Source organism: Elephantulus edwardii, unplaced genomic scaffold (genome assembly GCF_000299155.1).
Source record: "Elephantulus edwardii isolate Elephantulus edwardi_28Jun2011 unplaced genomic scaffold, EleEdw1.0 scaffold00036, whole genome shotgun sequence".
Taxonomy (NCBI): domain Eukaryota; kingdom Metazoa; phylum Chordata; class Mammalia; order Macroscelidea; family Macroscelididae; genus Elephantulus; species Elephantulus edwardii.
Window position 1 is genome coordinate 9,442,643 of NW_006399786.1, and position 20,277 is coordinate 9,462,919.

A 20,277-nucleotide genomic window follows, 5' to 3' on the forward strand; every position below is an offset into this window, starting at 1 on the left:
CTTTTTTTGGTTATTTTTTTATTATTAATTTTAATGAAAATTTACAGAGACTTTGGATTTCCATTCATTCATTGTTGCACTTTTCTCTCTGCCCATCCCTAGCACACCCCCCCCGCCCAGTTCTTTGAAAAGTAAAAGAAAAATTCTTTCATTGTTATATAATCCCTCTCCTCAGGTCCACTCCACTATGCAGCCTTCACTCTGGACTCCTGTCATGACAATAATACCTAATCACATATCCCTTTTAAACAGTTTTCTCCCTCATCTGTTTCAATGCAGTATACATTATTTATGCCAACTTTCTCAGTCTCCCCCAACCCTGATGTCAGTGTTGTTTTACAACAGTAGCACTATGCAGTATTTGTCCTTTTGTAACTAAGATATTTCACTCAGCATAATGTCCTCCAGGGTCACTCATTTTGAATAATATTTCTTGAGTTCTTTGTTTTTCAATGCAGTGTAGTATTCCATTGTGTATTCCATACCATAGCTTCTCTATCCATTCTTTTGCTGATGGGCTACTGTATACCTTTTTGGTACTATTTTGAAAAATATATGCCCTGGTAGTTTACAAAAACCAAGTGGTTGTGGGGAAATAGAGGACGACTCTGTAACAGCCAAACCACTGAGAATCAGAGCTCGGATAACTTGGCAGGTAACCTTGCCCATCACATCCTTGTCTCACCTTGCACCTCAGTGTTCATCGTGGCCAGATGTGTGTTGTAAACACAATAGTCATACAGGAAATTTCTTTACTACTATAAATGTGAAGTGTCAGGTAATAAGATTGTTACAAAGTGTGGAGATAGTTTATATGCATCTATTATTGTTTTCAATTAAAGAAGTTACAAATAAATCTTATTCTGCTTTAACTCCCTAGGAAGTATAGTAATGGAAATAATATTTCACTGGAGCTTTGAGGATATTTCAGTGTCATCATGACAAACACCATCTCTCAGTGTTTCCGCGTAGAGAGCCTTTTCCTGTGTCTGTCTCCTGGGCTGGACTAAAGGCACTAACTATGTACAGAGGCTGGAAGAGAACAGGCACACCACAATTGTAACATCAGTAGATGAATGAAATTAATATGAATGGGGAAGAATACGTCACTCCAGGGTGCAGTCTGAGAAACATTTTCATATAATAAAATTCCTGGTAGGAATTTGTTTGCATGGATTTGCCTGTAAGCTCCCCTTAAAAACCAAAAACCAACTGAATAAGGCTTAGAAGTAAATAAGATTTTATATTACAGCGGCTACACTAAAGTGCTCTTGTCCTCAATTCTTAAGATGTATTTCTAAAATAATTGAGCACAAGTCTCAGGAAAGTCTGAATGCTCACCTGAAACCTCAAGTTGGCCTCACCATGCCCATATTGGTGGATGCATTCATTCGCGTGAGTTTGGGGAGTGTGGTACTCACGTGGTAAGGATTGTCTGGGTTGAAGGGTTCTGAGTCCTCTTGAATATTGGGTCTGGTCTCATTATGTGGTCTTCCAGGGCCCAAGTTACCCCAAGGTCCATTACTTGGTCTTCTTGTAGTTGTCTGAACAATTTTTCTTATCACTTCTCTTCTTTCTCTCTGGATATCTGTAAAAATTGCTATACATTATTTTATTTTATTAAGGAAAATCACACTATGTTTATAAAGAAAAAACAAAAAAAGGTAATCATACACGACTGTTGTTATGTGCCACAGAGTCGACCACAACTAACAGTGGTCCTGTGGAGAGCGGATCTGAATCCTCCTACCCTGCACCTTCCTTGCTGTCTCTGACACACCTGAAGCCACTGTTGCAGCCATTTATCAATCTTACTGAGGGTCTTCCTATCTCTGCTGACCCTCCACCTTTTCAGGCGTGATATCCTCTAAGAAGGACTGGCCCCTCCCTAACAACACACACAAAGTATATGAGGCACAGTTTCAACATCATTACTTTAAAGGAACACTCTGGTTTCACTTCCTTTTTTTTTTTTACAATTTTTTTCCATTTTTTAACATCTTTTTTTTATTAATGATTTTTTAAGTGCAACATATATATATTTTTTACAGCATATTCTTCCCATTTAATTCCCCCCATTCATTCATTGTTGCACATTTTCCTCTCTGCCCACCCCTTCCCCCCAGTTCACTTTTCTCTTTGAAGAAAAAAAAAATCTTTTATTGTTTTACAATCCCTCCCTCCCCAGTCCACAGGCTACTTTAATATGCATTTCTTTTTCTGGACTCTTGCCATAAAAATAATACCTAATCATATATTCCTTTTAAACAGTTCTCTCCCTCATCTGTTTCAATGCTGTGTACATTCTTTATCCCCTCTTAGGTTCCCCCCAACCCTGATGTCAGTCCCGTTTTACAACAGTGGAACTATGCAGTATTTGTCCTTTTGTGACTGAGATATTTCACTCAGAATAATGTCACCCATTTTGTATATTATGTCATGAGTTCTTTGTTTTTCAGTGCAGCAGAGTATTCCATTATATGAATATGCCATAGCTTCTCTATTCATTCCTTTGTTGAGGGGCACTTGAGTTGTTTCCAACTCTTTGCTATTGTGAACAAAGCTGCAATAAACACTATGTGCATATGCTTGGGAGGCAGTTCTGGTTTCTTTAGGGTAAATTCCCAGTATGGAATTGCTGGGTCAAGTGGTAATTTCTATTTGCAACTTTTTGAGAAAGCGCCATACAGCCTTCCATAGTGGTTGCACCATTTTACACTCCCATCAACAGTGAATAAGGGTTTTCTAGTTTCTCCACAACCTCACCAGCATTTGCTGTTTGCCGCTTTGTTGAATTTTCCTATTCTTATTGGGTTAAGATGATATCTCAGATTTGTTTTGTGGTTTCACTTTCTACAAGGATATGTACTCTTCTCCAGCACCAGAACTCAAAGGCATAAATTCTTCTGTCTCCTTAGTCATTGTCCAACTTTCAGATGCATAGCAAGCAATCGAGCAGACCATAGCCTGGATCAGGCACACCTTTGTCTTTTAAACTGGCACTGCTGCTTTTTAGTACACTGGAGAGGTCCCTGATAGCAGATTTCTCCAATATCTTTTGATTTCTTGGCTGCTGCTGCCAGTGTTAATGGTAGATCCAAATAAAATGAAATAGTTGACAACTTCAAGTTTGTCTCCATCTATTGGTGGGGTGGTGAAGATTTTTATTTTCTTGATGTTGAGATGTAATACATACTATGGCTGTAGTCTTTGATCTTCTACAGCAAGTGCTTCAAGTAATCCTCCTTTTCAGCCAGCAAGGTTGTTCTATTTGCATAATGCAAGTTGTTGCTGACTTTTCCTTCAATTCTAATGCCACATTGTTTATTCAGCTTCTTGAATGATTTGTTCAGCATACATATTGAATTTTTTTAACTGATGTTTTGTTTTTTTTAATAAAAGCAGGTTTTAGAGTGTTAATAGTAGCTAAACATACAATAACCAGAGCTTGGTTATATAAAATGGAGGCAAGCATTCTAAGACGACTGGCAGACATCCATTCTCAACCTCCTTTTTTCTTTATCTGCTTCTACTAAAACAAACCCAAACTAACAAGTCAGTTCTAACTCATAACGACCCTCCACTGGGTTTCCATGACTGTGAGTCAAGATGGGAGGAGACTGCCAACCCTTCAACCTTGGGGCTGACAGTGGATGTGAACCACCAGACGTGCGTTTGTGTTAGTAGTGCAACTCACTATGGACTGTGCCATCAGAGCCAGTAAAATAAAATAGTGCTCATTTTTATCAGAGAGCTCTGGTAGCCTAGTGGTAAGAAGCTGTCTTCCAATCCCAAAGGAACATGGTTCAAATTCACTAACTGCTCTGCAGGAGAAGGATGGGCAATCTCTTCGTATGTGATTTCTTGCCTCTGAAAACTGACTGAAGCATCTAACTTGACGGCATAAAACAATAACTCCTCATTTTTATGAGTGAATAAGTGAAATCTTTCTGACTAGTGAGACATAACTGAGGATGTGCTGGTGCCAGTTTGTGGCAGGGATGATAAGTAACCACACGTCGAGTAGTCTAGAGGTCAGCCCAAAGACAGCTGGCAGTGGTGTTGAGTACCTGACAATGCCAAATGCCTTCTACCTCCAGACTTCTGATTGTACTTTGAAAAGAAACCTGTTTGTTTAAACCACTGTTGATTAGGTTTTGTTACTTGCAACCCTATGCATTCCTAATGGGTTAAAGTGTTAAAATTTTCCAAGACTTTATTATCTTGGTTGATTTCTCCCAAACAGTTCTGTAGGTTGTAAAAAGCACAACCATTCAGAAGTATCAAGGTTCAGAAAGACCAAAATACTTGGCCAAGACCACAGAACAGGTGGCACAGCTAAGAATAGAATGTGATGTTTTTCTCTCCAGTTTCTGACCCAGTTTTTATTGCATCATCTGCCTCACTGATCCTGCATCCTGACCTATGACTGCTGAGGAACCAAGGTTTAAAGTATCTCATCACGAGGGCTTTGGTCTCTCTGAACTGTAGTTTCCTCAACTGTAAAGTAGAGATACTAGTGGTTGTCGTTAGGTGCCGTTGTGTCGAGTATGACTTATAGTGACCCTATGAACAGATCTGAACCTTTTTCTATACTGTGCCCTCTTCATACTTCCTAACACGAGTCCATTTCAAGTCACTATGTCAGTCCACCCTGTTGAGAGTCTTCCTCTCCTTTGCTGACCCTCCACCTTCCCCAGTATCATGTCCCTTTCCAAGGAATAGCCTCTCCTAGCGACATGCCCAAAGTATGTGAGGCAAAGCCTCATCATCTTTGCCTCTGAAGAGCACTCTGGCTCACCTTCTCCAAGACATATCTGTTTGTTCTCTTGGCCATCAATGAGAAGTTCAGTACTCTTCTCCAACACCATGGCTCAAAAGTGTCAATTCTTTTTTGTCATCCTTATTCCTTGTCCAGCTCTCAGATGCACAGGAAGTGATCAGAAAGACGATAGCCTGAATCAGACACACCTTAGTCCTTAAAGTGACATCATTACTCCTCAATAATTTGGAGAGGTCCCTAACTGCAAATTTTTCCCAGTGCAATGCAGCTCCTTATTTCCTGACTGCTGGTACCAAGGGTGTTAATTGTGGATCTAAGCACGATGAAGTTGTTGAGAGTTTCAATCTCCTCTCCATCCATCATGACATTGCCTTTTGGTCTAGTGGTAAGAATCTTTGTTTTCTTGACATTGAGATGCAATCCATACTAAAGGTTGCATTCCTTGATCTTTTGCAATAAGTGCTCAAGTCTTCCCCACTTCCAGCAAGCAATGTTGTGTCATCTGCATAACTCAGGTTATTGATGAGTTTCCCTCCAATCCTGATGCCACATTCCTCTTTATAGAGTCCAGCTTCACATAATTTTCCCAGCACACAGACTGGATAGGGATGGAGAGAGAATACAACCCTGATGCATTCCTGTCTCAATTTTAAACCACGACGTGTTCCCCTGCTCTGTTCACACAATAGCTTCTCGGTCCAGGTATAGGTTCCGCATGAGCACAGCTAAGTGTTCTGGGATTCCCATTCTTCTCAATGTCAGCCATAACTTGTTATGATCCACACAGTCAAATGCCTTTGCATAGTTAATAAAGCACAAATAGACATTCTTCTGGTATTCCTTATTTTCAGCCAGGACCCATCTGATATCAGCAATGATATCCTTCGTTCTGCCTGAACTTCTGGAAGTTCCCTATCTATGTACTGATCTAGTTGCTTTTATTTTGTTAACAATAAAGCATAAAATGACTGGCCTTTTTGATTTTGTTAACAATCAGCTGTGGGCTGGAAGCTTGTTATTTAAGCAATCAGGATCATGTGGGCAGGCCTTTGTATTTAAAGCTCAGTTTTGTCCTGCCTCAGAGTCTCCAGCTTGGAACAATTGGATCTGGAGGGTAAGTTGTTTTGATTTACTTGAAAGTTAGGTGTAAACTGGGTATTTTTTATTTCGTTAACAATTAAGTGTAAGATGATTGGCCATTTTGATTTCATTAATCAGCTGTGGGCTGGAATAATGGTAGCAATAATGTTAATGAGAATCACTGAAGACTTACACAATGTTAGCATGTAATAAGCACTCAAATGTAAGTGATGATTACACCATACTTTGTCCTTTATTAGAAAACAAAACCAGAAAAACCCAAACTCATTGCCGCTGAGTGACTCCAACTCAGGACAGAGGAGAACTGTGCAGGAGGCATTTCAAGGCTGCAATCTTTCTAGAAGCAGCCTGCCCCATCTTTCTCCCATAGAGTGGCTGCTGATGGGTTTGAACTGCTGGCTTCCAAGTTAGTAACCAATCACCTAACCATCCCACCACTAAAGCTCCTTATTATTTAACTCATTCCTATTGGAACCAACTCACAGCTGACCCTCTGTGGGTTTTCAGAGGCTGTAACTTGCACAGGAGGAGTCTGCTTTTCTTTCTCCCTCTGTTGGTGTAGCTGGTGGATTAGAACTGCCTGCCTTTGGGTTGGCAGTGCAACTCCTTTATTAGGCCCCTAGGGCTCCCTTCTTTGCTATTAGATGTGCTGTAAAGTCACTGATTGCCCCCTCAGACAGCTTCTTAGTTTTAGACATAGGGTAGTAGCATCACACAACCTGGATTCAGTTTCCATTTCTCCTTCTTTTAAGTAGCTGAATGGCCTCAGACAAATTACTCAAATCTCCGGGAACCTTAGTTCCTTCATGGAAAACAGATTATAAGTTGTACCTTGGCAGCTGTGATGATTAAATGAGGACAAGATGTATAAGCTCTAGCAGTGCCTGGCACACAGTCTGGGCTCAGTGGACATCAATCAGTTCTCACTCTTCCCTTCTGCTTGTGCCTGCCTGCCATTCACAGTAGCCATGTGACTGATAACTTGGCAGGCTTAAGGACCCCCTGGTAATGGAGGCTGTACCCAAAAGTGGACTTGGGAGCTTGTCTTATTCACTTATGCACCTCAAGTGCCTAGAACAGCTGTAAGGCACACACATAATCAACAAACTCAACTCACTGCCATCAAGTTGAAACCAAGTCATAGCTGACTCCTGCAGGTTTGCAGAGGCTGTAAGTCAGAGGGAACATTTCCCATCTTTCTTCTAAGGAGCAGCTGGAGGATTTGAACTTGGGGTTGGAAGCACAACTCCTTACTAAGCAGGCCAGCAGAGCTCCTGTGATGTGATAAAGGTTTGCTGAGTGAGCGAGCTCTCTATATAAGATGCTTGTCACATAGAAAGAATTTAGGGACAATTCTCCATAGGACCACAGTTGAGTCTCTTGTCTTTGACTAGAAGAAACTTACTGCTGTCTATTTGATTTGGACTCATCGTGACTCTGTTGGAGCGAGGAGAGCTGCCCTTTAAGGTAGCCAAAGCTGTCAATCTTTACAGAGGGAGACTGCCACATCGCTCACCCATGGAGAAGCTGGTAGATTCGAACTTCCAGCCTTTCAGTTAGCATGCCAACATATAATCTAGGGCTTGCTGGCTGGACGAGCTGAGACAGCATTGCAGGGGTTGTGCCAGACCCTGAGGATGGGTGATCTTGGCTTTCTTTCCTACTGAGCTGGCACAGGCCCTAGAATCCTAAACTCAGGGTTTAGGCGGCCACTGCCAGTGGCTTATACATGAAATCCTGTTTGTTTCACCTGGGCTAGGGTAACAGGCTTATCCTGTCCTTGGAACTGGAACACAATGTTGTTGTGTATCGCAGAGTCAGAACTGACCCTCCCGTGGGTTTTCAGAAGCAGTAAATCACACGAGAGTTGACTGCCAATCTTTTTCCTGCAGAGCAGCTGGTGGGTTCGAACCACGTTCCTTTGTGTTGATAGTGATAGTTGATAGTTCCTTACTACATAAGCCACCGGAGCTCCCTTGGAACACAGTAGCACTTGTGAGTGGCAGCACTACGCTGGCCATGGGCAAATCAGGAAGCTGAACTTTTCTGAGTCTGCTGGTTTCAGTGCCTCTGTTTTCTTTACCTCCATGCAGCTGCTCTCTTAGTATTTAATAAAATCTTTCTGAAAATGCAGCCTGTCTCAGCTGTGTGAGGGGAAAGGCCCCTTCCCCTAGCCTGGAACCAGAGCTAGGAAGTAGGCCTTTGGGGGCCCAATGTGGTGACTGGCAGAGTTAGAGCCTATCTGGGGACAGAGCAAACCCCGCTGGGCTCACCTGCCCTTGACCACCTTGAAGTCACTCAAAGACCTGCTCCGGCCAAGCCTCAAATCCCAGGGACCTTTTATTCTCACTCATACTTACAAACTAACCCTCAAACCTTGAACTTGAGGAATCTCAGCCTATCCCCACCGCAGCTTTTGGCTGTCCCATAATTCTAAATTTGAGTATAATAAAGATCCAGCCACATGACAGCTTCTTGGTTCCTGGGTTCTATGGGACCAAATATTTTATTCCTCCTTTGGAATAAAAAAGAAGTAAAATTGGAAGGTACAAACAACTGAGATTAAGGGACAGAGCAGAATGAAGGGGGAGAGTCATAAATAAAAACCTCCAGTGTTTGCAGGGTGCTCTGTCTCCCTGCTCTACCTCCTGTTAACCCTGCTGTGTGTTCCTGTCTGCAAAACATCCAAGTGCTGTCGTTTCCCTTCTCTTTTATCTGCCAAGCTAATTAGGAGACACTGCAGTGGGCACCCTGATTTGTCATCTGAGCTGCGTGCTCAGACTTGTGAGTGCTGTGTGGGGGGCTCGCAGGAGCTCCATACAGTGGGGCACGTGGGGCAGCCCTGCTGTCAGCTGCATGGATTTGGCCTCTGACTCATAGTGTCCTCAGGTTCAACTGGAGATGCTGCCCAGTCTTTTTCATCCTTATCACTGTTTTCACAGTGCTCCACAGGATTTTTATGGGCTGAGTTTCAGCAGTCGCTCTCCAGGCCTTGCTTCCTAGTCTTTCTGAGTTTGGAAGCTCATGGCAAATTCAAATAATACATGTGTAGGAGTTAGGACACATCATACCAACACACCAGCCTCCACAGGCAGGTGGATGGTGGCTGCACTTAAACACAGGTCCCCCTCACAGAAGGTGAGAATTCACCAGACCCCCAGTGCATGTGAAGGCAGCAACAGGAGATGCTATTGAAATATTACCTTTTGGGTATGTGGGTTTAAGCCAGAAGATAGGAAGGTCTCCACAGAGCTCTAAGACTTTAGAGCTCAAGAAACTGTTGTCCTTTACAGGCTGGTCCACTGCCACCCAGATGAGAGAATTTTCTTCAAATTTAACTGGCATGATCTTGCCTTCCTATAAGGAGAAACAGAACACAATGAGCAGAGGACCATGTGCTGTATGCTGCATATTAAGAGTCAGGTGTTGCTATGAGATTATTCTGCTTTACAGAATTCTCTCTTTTGTGCCCTCATACTTTCAAGATCTAATCATCTCTGTAATTCTCCCCACGATGTGTTCACCATCCCTCCTCACGCCGCCTGCCCTGCCTTTACCTCTAATGTGTTAATAGAAGTGTGTTCTGAGTTGAAGTGAAAATTACTAGATACCAACTTTGAGATTTCGGTTAATCTGATGTTTTTGATCAAAGATATTTTTGAGGAAAAGCAGTTGAGTAGACCCTGGAATCTCATAAAGGATAGAGGATTCCTTCATTTGAAGTTGAAAATCCTTTGGGGTTTTGTTCTGCCGCATCCGAGCAACAATGGAAAAAGCCAGCAATTGGTCCTTTTAATGTCTTAGTTCAAAGTGTTATTTAACATAAACCATTTCTACATTTCCCAGCTCTAACAAAACAATATTTCAGATGTTCCTTGCATCAAGCACACCCCAGAGATTTCAAAGCTAAACCTTGGATTTTTCTTCTACAGCAAGATTGCTGGGAATGGTTTGCTAACCCAGGAGACAAATTTATTTTGCCAGGTTGTTCCTTTCATGTGTGTATTAGTTTGCAATAGGTTGGAGAAATTAAAATGTTTTCTTCTTATTTTTAGCTAAAAGTAGCACTTCATTTATGCTTTGTCCCTCAGGCGGAGGAAGTTACAACTCTGGTAATCCAGTTATTTACCTCAAATTAAATGGCTCCATTCAGGAAAGGAATGTTCTTTAGGTATAGTAGTGTTTTAAAGTTCTACAAAACTGATGAAAAATTTATAAGAACAAGTGGTACATAAATCAACCCCATCATAATCTAAAGGGTGTGGGTGAAGTGGAGGGGTTGGGATAATGCGTACATGTGCACTGCCGGGGACAAGCTAGGAATGTTAACTAAATCTTGTGGTACAAACTTGCAGTTGCCCACCCATTTCCTGCCTCCTTCTGGCAACACAATCTTGAGTCTGTTGAGGAAGTAGAATGCCCAGCCTCAGGAGAGACGCTTACCTTCTCAGACCCTCTCAGGGTGTCTGGATGACAGGCTCTAGTCAAAGAGACCCAGACTGAAGTCTGTTGGGAGACCTGGGAGTCTTCTGCTCTTCTTGATTTAAGGGGAATGGATGGGCTGGCACTGTTCAGCATCTCTCAAATGTCCTTACTTGAACATACGGTTTCTATTTTGCACTGGAAGGAAAGGCCAAGAAAATCCGAGAAGCTGGCCTGATGCGGCTCCCTCCACATTGCTTATGGTGGAGAAAAACAGACCCTTATTTGTGTAACTAGGGCTGTTGGCCTCATGGTTAAGATGCTGCACTGACAACCCAAAGGTGTGCAATTCGTATCTACAAGATACTCCTCAGGAGAAAGATGAGTAATATCCTCCCATGCAATTTACTGCCTCTGAAAACTTACCGGAGGGTCTGCTATAAATTGGTTCGGATTCAATTGACACATAACAACAGCATCTGAAGATGAGTTTTCTGCTCTTCACAGCCGAATGTGTTTCTAATTCACACACATATGCTGTCTGAATTTGGTTTTTTCCCACCAGAGGGTCCATCATACACAGCATAAACATCTAACACACATAATAGCAGTTTACTACTGAGTCCTACAGAAGGAATTAGACACAGAAGAAGAAAATTTCAATAGAAGCCTATTAAGCTCAGTATTATTTGAAATAGTGAAAAAGGAACATACTTAATGTGTCAGAATAAAACATTTTTAGAATTATGGTTGGGTCAAGTTATGATATACTTCCTCTGGTGTGGCCTAGTGGCAAGAAGCTGCACTGTAATCTCGAAGGCACGTGGTTCGAGACGACCTGCTCTGCGGCAGAAGGATGGGCAATCTCCTCCTGTGTGATTAACTGCCTCTGAAAACCCGCCAGCGGGTCAGCTATGGGTCGGTTCCGACTCTATGGTACACACAACAACAAACTCTATTTTAGAAGAACTAAAGTAAAAAGTAAGGAGCCTGGGTCCTGTTTCTACGGTAGCAAACACTCAAGTTTGTTTACTCATGTTTTTTCCTCTTTTGCTTCAAGGAAGCTGATTTCTGAAGGCTCAAAAGTGGTCATAACCCTTCAACCAGGAGAAGATAAAATAGATGAATGGGATCTTCTAAGACTCAAATCCCAATGCACATCCAAAAACTTCCCCAACAAGGTAAAAAGGGAAGCCATAGACTGGGAAAAAGTATTTGGTAATGACATATCAGAAAAGGGACTTATATCCAGAATTTATAAAATACTTACGCACCACAACAAGATAAAGGTAAATAATCCAATCGAAAAATGGGTACAGGATATGAACAGACACATCACCAAAGAAGACATTCAGATGGCCAACAAGCACATGAAGAAATGTCCAAAATCCCTAGCTCTAAGAGAGATACAAATTAAAACAACTATGAGGTATCATCTCACCCCAGTCAGAATAGCAAAATTTAACAGAACAGTAAGCAACAAATGCTAGCCAGGTTGTGGAGAAACTGGAACCCTTATTCACTGTTGGTGGGAGTGTAAAATAGTGCAACACCTGTGGAAAATGGTGTGGCGCTTTCTCAAAAAGTTGCAAGTAGAGATAACGGTTTGACCCAGCAATTCCACTACTGGGAATATACCCCGAGGAGACCACAATGACATCCAAGCAGATATATGCGCACCCATGTTTTATTGTGGCTTTGTTCACAGTAGCAAGGGGTTGGAAACAACCTAAGTGCCCATCAACAAACGAATGGATAGAGAAGCTGTGGTATATTCACACAATAGAATACTACACTGCATTGAAAAACAAGGAACTCATGAAATCTTATTCAAACTGGGCAACCCTGGAGGACATTATGCTGAGTGAAGTATCTCAGTCACAAAAGGACAAATATTGCATGGTGCCACTGTTGCAAAACAGGACTGACCTTGGGGTTGGGGGGAGGCTGAGAAAGATGGGTTCAATAATGTATACTGCATTGAAACAGATGAGGGAGAAAACTGTTTAAAACGGATATGTGATTAGGTATTTTTGTCATGACAGGAGTCCAGAGCGAAGGTTGCATGGTGGCATGGACTTGGGGGAGGGTTTGTAAAACAATGAAAGAATTTTTCTTTTACTTTTCCAAGAGGGTAGTGTACTATGGGGGAGGGTTGGGAGGGGAGAAAAGTGCAACAATGAATGAATGGAAACCTAAAGTCTCTCTAAATTTTCATTGAAATGAATAATAAATTAAAAAATTGTGTTTGCAATGAAAAAAAATTAAATGCTATTCAGCCTTAAAAAAAAAGTGGTCATAACAAAAGTATGATAGAAACCATTGTATGCCCATCCTTAGTAGGTCTGGGCCATAAGGACAGAAAGTGTACCCTCAGTTTACAGATAACAGAACTGAGGCTCAGAAGTCGAAGCCACACTCACAGCAAGTGTCAGAGCTGGAACCTGCACCCATATTCGTCTATTCCAATGTCCATGTTCTTTCTACCATACCCTGACAAAATGTGTCTTTGGAACTGGGTACAATTCTTAAAGTGGATGTTTGAAAAAAAAAATCAATTTAAAAGGAAATTACTAATAATAAAGAGAAGAATTATGTTCGAACCAAAATCAACCAACAAAAACCGACCTCAGAGATCTGATACATGGGGAAAAAAGTCCCCGACTTAAAACATATTGGAGTTAAGACAAAATTGCAATGTGTAATTTGCTGACGTTGCCATTTTCAGATGTTCATTTGCTAATGTTTGTTTTGATTTACTGTTCAAAACACTGCCGCATGGCAGTCTATGAAAACAAGCAAGCAAAAGACTATCCGACTTAGGACAGACATCAGACTGAAATCATGCTGTTATTATGTGCTGTTGAGTCACCTGCGACCCACAGCGACCCTAAACCCTGCTCTCTATCCTGTGCCAATCTTATTGTTTCCGACACACCTACCCCAATTACCCCAGCCACTGAATCAGTCCATCTCATTGAGGGTCTTCCTCTCCTGCGCTGCTCCTGAACCCTTCCAAGCATGATATTCTTTTTGCAACATATGCAAAGTATGTCAGATGAAACTCCAGAATCCTTGCCTCTAAGGAGTAGCCTGGTTTAACCCTCTGTAAGACAAACCTGTTCATTCTCTTAGCATGGATTTCACCTGGTGGTATTCATAAGAATCAGATTGATTACATCTGTGGAAAAAACCCTCTGGAGAAGCTTAATATCAGCTGTAAAACTAGGCCAGGTGCTGATTGTGAAAGAGACCATCAACTAAGCTGAAGCTAAGTAAAACTAAATCAAATCCACGGGAAACAAAATATAACCTTTAGTCTGTCTCACCTGAGTTTCAAAACCATCTCAGGAACAGGTTTGAAGACTTGAACACTAATGAGCGAAGACCAGATGAGCTGTGGGAGGATATCAAGGGTATCAACCAGGAAGAGTGCAAATGGTCATTACAAAGTCAGAGGAGGAAGAAAGACCAAAATGGAAGTCAGAGGCGACTCTATGCATTGCTTTTGAGCGCTAAGAAGCCAAAGCAAAGGGAAGAAATCAAGATATTAAGGAGCTGAAGGGCAGCGCAGGAAGACAAAGTATTATAACAAAATGTGCAAAGAGCTGGAGTCAGAAAATCAAAGGGGGTGAACTTGCTCAGCATTTCTCAGGCTCAAGGAACTGAAGAACAAATTCAAGCCTCTAGTTGCTATACTTAAGGATGCTTTGGACAGAATATTAAATTACCAGAAAGTATTAAAAGAAGATGGAGTATGCAGAGTCATGGCGCCAAAAGGAATTGGTGCACACAAGAATTTCATGAAACAACCTATATGCAAGAGCCTGTGGTGATGAAGGAAGAAGTTCAAGCTGCTCTGAAAGAATTGGCAAGAATCAAGGCCCCAGGAATTGATGATACACCAAGTGATATATTTTAACAGAAAGATGCTGCCTAGATGTGTTCACCAGGTTGTGCCAAGAAATCTGGAGGACAGCCAGCTAGCCAACTGACTGGAAGAGAGCTAAATTTGTTCACATTCCAAAGAAAGGTTACCCAACAGAGTGTAGAAATTATCAGACAATAACAATATCACATGCAAGTAAGATTTTGCTGAAGATTATTATCCAAAAACTACTGAAACAGCGCATCAACAGAGAATTGCCAGAAGTGAAGGCTGGGTTTAGGGATATTGTAGCTAATGTTAAGATGGATCTTGGCTGAAGGCAGGGAATACCAGAGGAATGTCTATCTGTGTTACATTGACTATGTAAAGGCGTTTGACTGTGGAACCATGTTTTTGTTGTTATGTGCCATCAAATCACATGCAACTCATAGCGACCCTATGTACAAAAGCCCTAAGTGCTGCTCTATCCTGTGCCAACCTCACTGTCCCGCCAAGGACTGGTCCCTCCTTGGAACATGTCCAAAGTATGACAGACAAAGCTTCAGAATCCTTGCCTCCAAGGAACAGCCTGGTTTCACACTCTTTAGGGTGAACTTGTTTGTTCTCTTAGAGGTCCTTGGTATATTCAACACTCTTATCCAGCACTACAACTCACAGGCATTAATTCTCCTTCTATCATCCCTAGTCATTATCCAGCTCTCTGATGCATAACAAGCAATTGCGAAGACTATAGCCTGGATCAGGTACACTTTAGTCTCCAGCCTGATGTTGTTGCTCTTCAGTACTCTGGAGAGGTCCCTGACAGCTGACTTTCCCAATGCAATTTGTCTCTTGATTTCCTGGCTGCTGATACCAAGAGTATTGATTGTGGAGCCAAGCAAACTAAAACTATTAACAATCTCAATCTCTTCACCATCCATAATGATGCTGCCAGTTGGCCCAGTGGTGAGAATCTTTGTTTTCTTGATGTTGAGCTTCAACCCATATTGAAGGCTGCAGTCCTTGATCTTCTGCAGCAAGCACCCCAGGTCCCCCTCACTTTCAGCAAGCAGGAGTGTCATCTGCATAACGCAGGTTGATGATGAATCCTCTTCCAATCCTGATCCTACATTCTTCCTCATACAGTCCAGCCTCTTGGATGAACTGTTTTGCATATAGATAGAAAAGGTATGGAGACAGAAATACATCCCTGACATACACCCTTCCCAATTTTGAACCATGAAGTTTTTTCTTGCTCCATTCTGAAGACTGCCTCCTGGTCCAGGTATAGGTTTCACATAAGTATAACCAAATGTTCTGGGATTCCCATTCTTCTTAGAGTCAGCCACAGTTTGTTGTGATCCACACAGTCAAACTCCTTTGCATAGTCAATGTAGTAAGTCTGAAATTGGAGATTACCTGAGTATTCTCACTGTTGAGCTGAGCTTGAACTAATGGGGAGACCCTGTAGGGGGAGCCATTTCAGCAGCCATTGCAGTGCAGAACAAGACCATTCCAACTATCCCATGGACAGGCTGGCAGGGAGTGAGCGACGGCTAGCACTGGTTGGGTGGTGCAGTAGGAATTCTCACACTGAGTAGGACCCAGTCTAGAAGGAAGGAATCCTTTCTGTTTGTCTGTATCACTGATTAGAAACTTCTCAAGTATTAAACTAACAAGGGCTGTGTGAGGACCATGCCTCTTTATTTTAAAATATGGTTTTACAAAATACTAAAACACAAAACAAAAGACAAGGAGAATATTTTAGGGAAGAATAAAAAAGAGCATTGAAAGGACAAACATCAGGAGCTGTAGTAGTACAAACAGTGAAGCACTAGGCTAGTAACTACAAAGGTTGGCATTTCTAACTCATTTCCAACTCACAGCAGCTCCACAGGATCAAGCCCTGGCAATTGCTTCCCTATACCTGATAGCAAGACAGCCTAATGGGGAAGTTCTGCTCTGTAACGTGGAGTCAAAGTAACAAGTCATTAATGGCACCACTGACAAAAACAGTTTGCATTCCTTTGGCAGAGAAGAAATACAGGGTCTGTTACAGATACATACCTAGCCAGGAGCTAGGCACTAATAGGGTCATGCCTCAAACCATTTCTTCTAAAGCCAAGTGTTTCATGTGCTCTGGCTTGTGGGCACTTACCAGTTCAGAGGAGATGCTCTGCTTGGCCACAGGGTCCACCTCGGCAATGCGAGCCTTCACCTGCGCTTTGATGTAGCATTTCTCTCCTCCAGCAAAACGGATTCCTGTGATGCCCTAAGAAAGGAAAGGATTTCTCCATCTGTTCATCCTGTATTTATTCAACTTATTGAGAGGCTGTTGTATGCCAAGTACTGGTCCAGGTGCCATGTTTATGGATGGACACACAGATGAAATTTCTGTTCTCACAGAACTTACATTTTCAGCATTATTTACCAATAACAAAAAAAATAGATAAAATATAAAATCAGAATAGTGATAAATCCAGGCAAAGCCAGTGGTGGCTCAGTGGTAGAATTCTTGCTCTTATGTGGCAAGTCCACTTGTGAGTTCCATTTCTAGCCAATGCTTCTTGAACAGTCAATGTCAACTGAAGGCCAGCTTGTTGCCGTGATGCCAAGCCTGGCTCCATGATTAAGGCAAACCAGGAATTAAGGTGTGACACGCTACTACTGAAAATCAATCAATGAAAATACTATGGATCACCAGCAAAATCCTGATCAAAGGGTTCCTTATCAGAACCTAGAATTTCTAGAGCCACTGAGGTTCAATGAACCCTCAAAAAATTCTTTTCCTGAAACAATCTTTAAACTTGAAAACCAAACAATCCCCTGACATAATCTTTGAACCAAAAGATGTTTACTTTAATAATTATGCCTGATCTGAGAATTTACAGAATTAAAATAAAGCAACTTAAAAGGTTGGTTGAAAAGTTTAGGGGAATAGTGAGTTTAAAGCTCAGGGGACAATGTGAAGGAAGATGTGAGAATGTTTGGACGAGTATAAAATCAGTGTCACTGTGTTATACATGTGGAAAAGGTCGAAATGGTGTATGATTTCATTTTCACCATAAATATGGTTCAGTTTGCCACTGATCACAGAACTAGATAGCATTTCAATCTGTTGTGTATAGAGTTGTTATGAGCGAGGCCGACTCTGTCGAAGCTAAGAGTTGTTGTTGTTGTGCTAGGTGTTACTGAAGTAAAATAGAGCAGGGGACAAGGATTGGGATGGTGTGGTCAAGAAGGCCTTCGAGTAGAAGGGAACATTTTATTTGAGAGCTGAGAGTTTGTTTATATCTGAGAGACCAGATATAATGTCACCTTAAAAAAAAAAGTCCATCCCCCCCCACCCCCGCCAGTTCGCTCCTCTCTTTCAAAAGTAAAAGAAACACTCCTTCCCTGATGGGCGGGGAGAGAAGTGCAGCAATGAATGAATGGAAATCCAAAATTCTGTAAATGCTCATTAAACTTATTAAAAAAAAGAAAGGAAAAAAAAGTCATTTTGAGAATTTATTAGTTGTTACTGTGAATAGACACAGCAACATGTACATTGATTCAGCAGTCTCTATATGTACCATTCAGGGACACAGATTACATTCTTAAGAGTTGTGCAACTATTCTTGACCTCTTTTTCTGAATAGCTTTTCCCACCACTCACCTCAATGCACCTAAGGTTCTTTTTTTTAAAAATTTTTTTTATTTGTTCTTTTATGATTGATTTATTATTGCATTTAACATGCTTAAGGACATTTTTATGATAAAGTTGCTAATTTCTTTGATTCAGAGTCTTATTTCTCAGAAGTAATTTTTTTTTTTTTTGCACCTAAGGTTCTTAACTTTCAAGTTGCTCTTGTCAGTTTGCTCCCATATAGACTGTTCTTAAAGAGCACAATGCTAACGGTAGTTCCTCTTTACCAGTTTAGCTAAATGATTGCTTGGTTTTAATAAGATGTCAACAATATTTTTGGTTTAAGTCTTAAGGTTATCTCAGGACAATAATTTTGAGGGTCTTCCAGCTCTATGGCTTCCTCTGACCATCCCAGGCTAAGCACATTCTCCTTCCTCTTGACATCATATAATCTTGCTCATGTAGAAATTTAGTTTACATGGACTGTCAGCAACCCAGTTGCTTATGAATAGCACTTCTCTGCCTGACTAGGGTTTTCTGAGATTAGGATCTGAGTAATTTCCCTCTGCTCTTCTAATTCCACAAAAGTTCTCTAACAATGTTAGTCAAATTAGTGAATTTCATGAACTCAGCAAGCATAGAGTAAATAAGAAAGCCTTCTATGGCACCAAGAGCTCATCTTTCTTTCTTGACCTTGGCATTTGATGCTTTGCCTTTGTCTCCTGTGGGATACACACTATCTGCTACTAGGCTTCAGGACTAGGACACTGGTTTAGCCATGGAGTACATCAGGAATTCCAGTAGCTTATATCCCAAGAGTGTTTACTATCACCCTACAGGCTAGTTTTAGAACGGAGTGACCAAAATAGTATTCAAAGTCTACAGATTCTATGCAATAATAAAAACACTAATAAAATTCTGAACCATGTCAGTCTCCTATTGGATTGAAATGAACATTAAGATGATGCATTACTGGTTCCAGGGCTAGTATTAAGGAATTGGGAGCACTCAGAAATCTTGGGGTCCTGGCTCAGAATTCAGCACCATTAAATGAAGACTGAAGCGAAATGTGTCATAACTGAGGAGATCCACGGAAAGTTATACCACATGTAATCTCAGTTCTGGGAGCCCTACAGAAACTGAGGGGGTACCAGGCAGGGGAACAGAGAAGGAACCACTAATTTTTCCTGAAGCACCACATTACTTGCCTTTAGGCCTAACTGACCACAAACATCTAGAAAACCCTTTTTCAGTCAACACAGTAAGAGGAGGGACATTACCCTCACATGACGGAGGAGAACACCCAGGTTTACGGTAGAAGTTCTTAGTTCTTACTGTGTTCCCCCAGAGAGATGTAAAACAGATGGCTGGGTTCCTCCCTGTTTCACTGACCTGAGGTGGGGCCCAGGCATTGAGAGTCTTACCTCCCCGAGGTGCCTCTAATGCATAGCTAGGGCAGAGACCACTAGTTTAGGAATAGAAGAACTTGTCAGGGTTACGTACTGGGCTTTGGACTCACGGGTTTTAACCTGTGGTGCACCTACACCACAGCAGGGTGTACCACCTTCACTCTGCATCAGAATCACCTGGAAACCAGCTGCTGTTGAGTTCATTTTGACTCATATTGACCTCTACAACCATGGAACTCTGCTCCGTAGAGTTTTCAATGGCTGATTTTTCTCAAGTGGATCACCAAGTCTTTCTTCAGGCCTCAGAATGGACGAGAACATACAGGTTAGAGAACTTGTATATTAGCAGCCAAGCATCACCCTGATGCTTCTGTATCATCTGGAATCTTGTTCAGTAAAACAGAATGTTGGAATCCGCCTCTAATCCTTGAGTTTGAGTCAGTAGCTCTGAATTTGGGAGCTCTGCTGGCCTAGTGGGTAAGGGAATACACTGGCAGCCCATAGGCACGAGCTTCAAGTCCACCAGCAACTCTGCAGGAGTGAGAACAGTCACCCTAATGTGATTTACAGCCTCTGAAAACCCACCGGAGGGTCAGGTATGAGTCAGTTCTGAGTTGACAACACATAACAGCACTAGGTCTGAGATGGGGCTCCACATTTTCATTTCCAGCAAGCACCTCGGGCTGCTGTCTGATGTACATACATGCTTGGAGAACCACTGCTGTATATAGTCCAATCTCCTGAAGGGTTGCTGTTCTTACTCAGATGTAAAACTAGGACTCAGGTTTGAAAACCTGAAGGCAAGGTCTAGTTCTCATGCATTATGTTCTCTTAACCTTGAACCCCAACGTCCTCAGAATGTGAAATATGAGGGAGGAAACCACATACAACTATCACCATATCCCCAATGGAGAGAACTGATTCTACTGAAGGATTCACAGCTCCAAATGCAAAGCTAGTGACGAGCTGTTCTGTGGGCCTACCCTGCTGTGAGAGACCTGAAGCTCTGTGAGGCACCGGATCAAACGGGTCTTAGAAGCTGGTGATAATGAAGAAATCAGCTAACAAA

At 41.8% G+C, this 20,277-nt stretch overlaps 1 protein-coding gene across 2 annotated transcripts in view; it reads right to left on the reverse strand.

The window, feature by feature from the left end:
- Window positions 1–20,277, reverse strand: part of LECT1 (leukocyte cell derived chemotaxin 1) — a 51,857-nt gene that overhangs the window by 17,386 nt on the left and 14,194 nt on the right. For both annotated transcript variants that reach the window (XM_006884573.1, XM_006884572.1), the window contains exons 4-6: window positions 16,333–16,446; window positions 9,088–9,241; window positions 1,422–1,588 (exon numbers count right to left, since the gene is read on the reverse strand). In XM_006884573.1, the coding sequence (XP_006884635.1) occupies window positions 1,422–1,588; window positions 9,088–9,241; window positions 16,333–16,446 (435 nt within the window). The remainder of the gene's footprint in view (window positions 1–1,421; window positions 1,589–9,087; window positions 9,242–16,332; window positions 16,447–20,277) is intronic.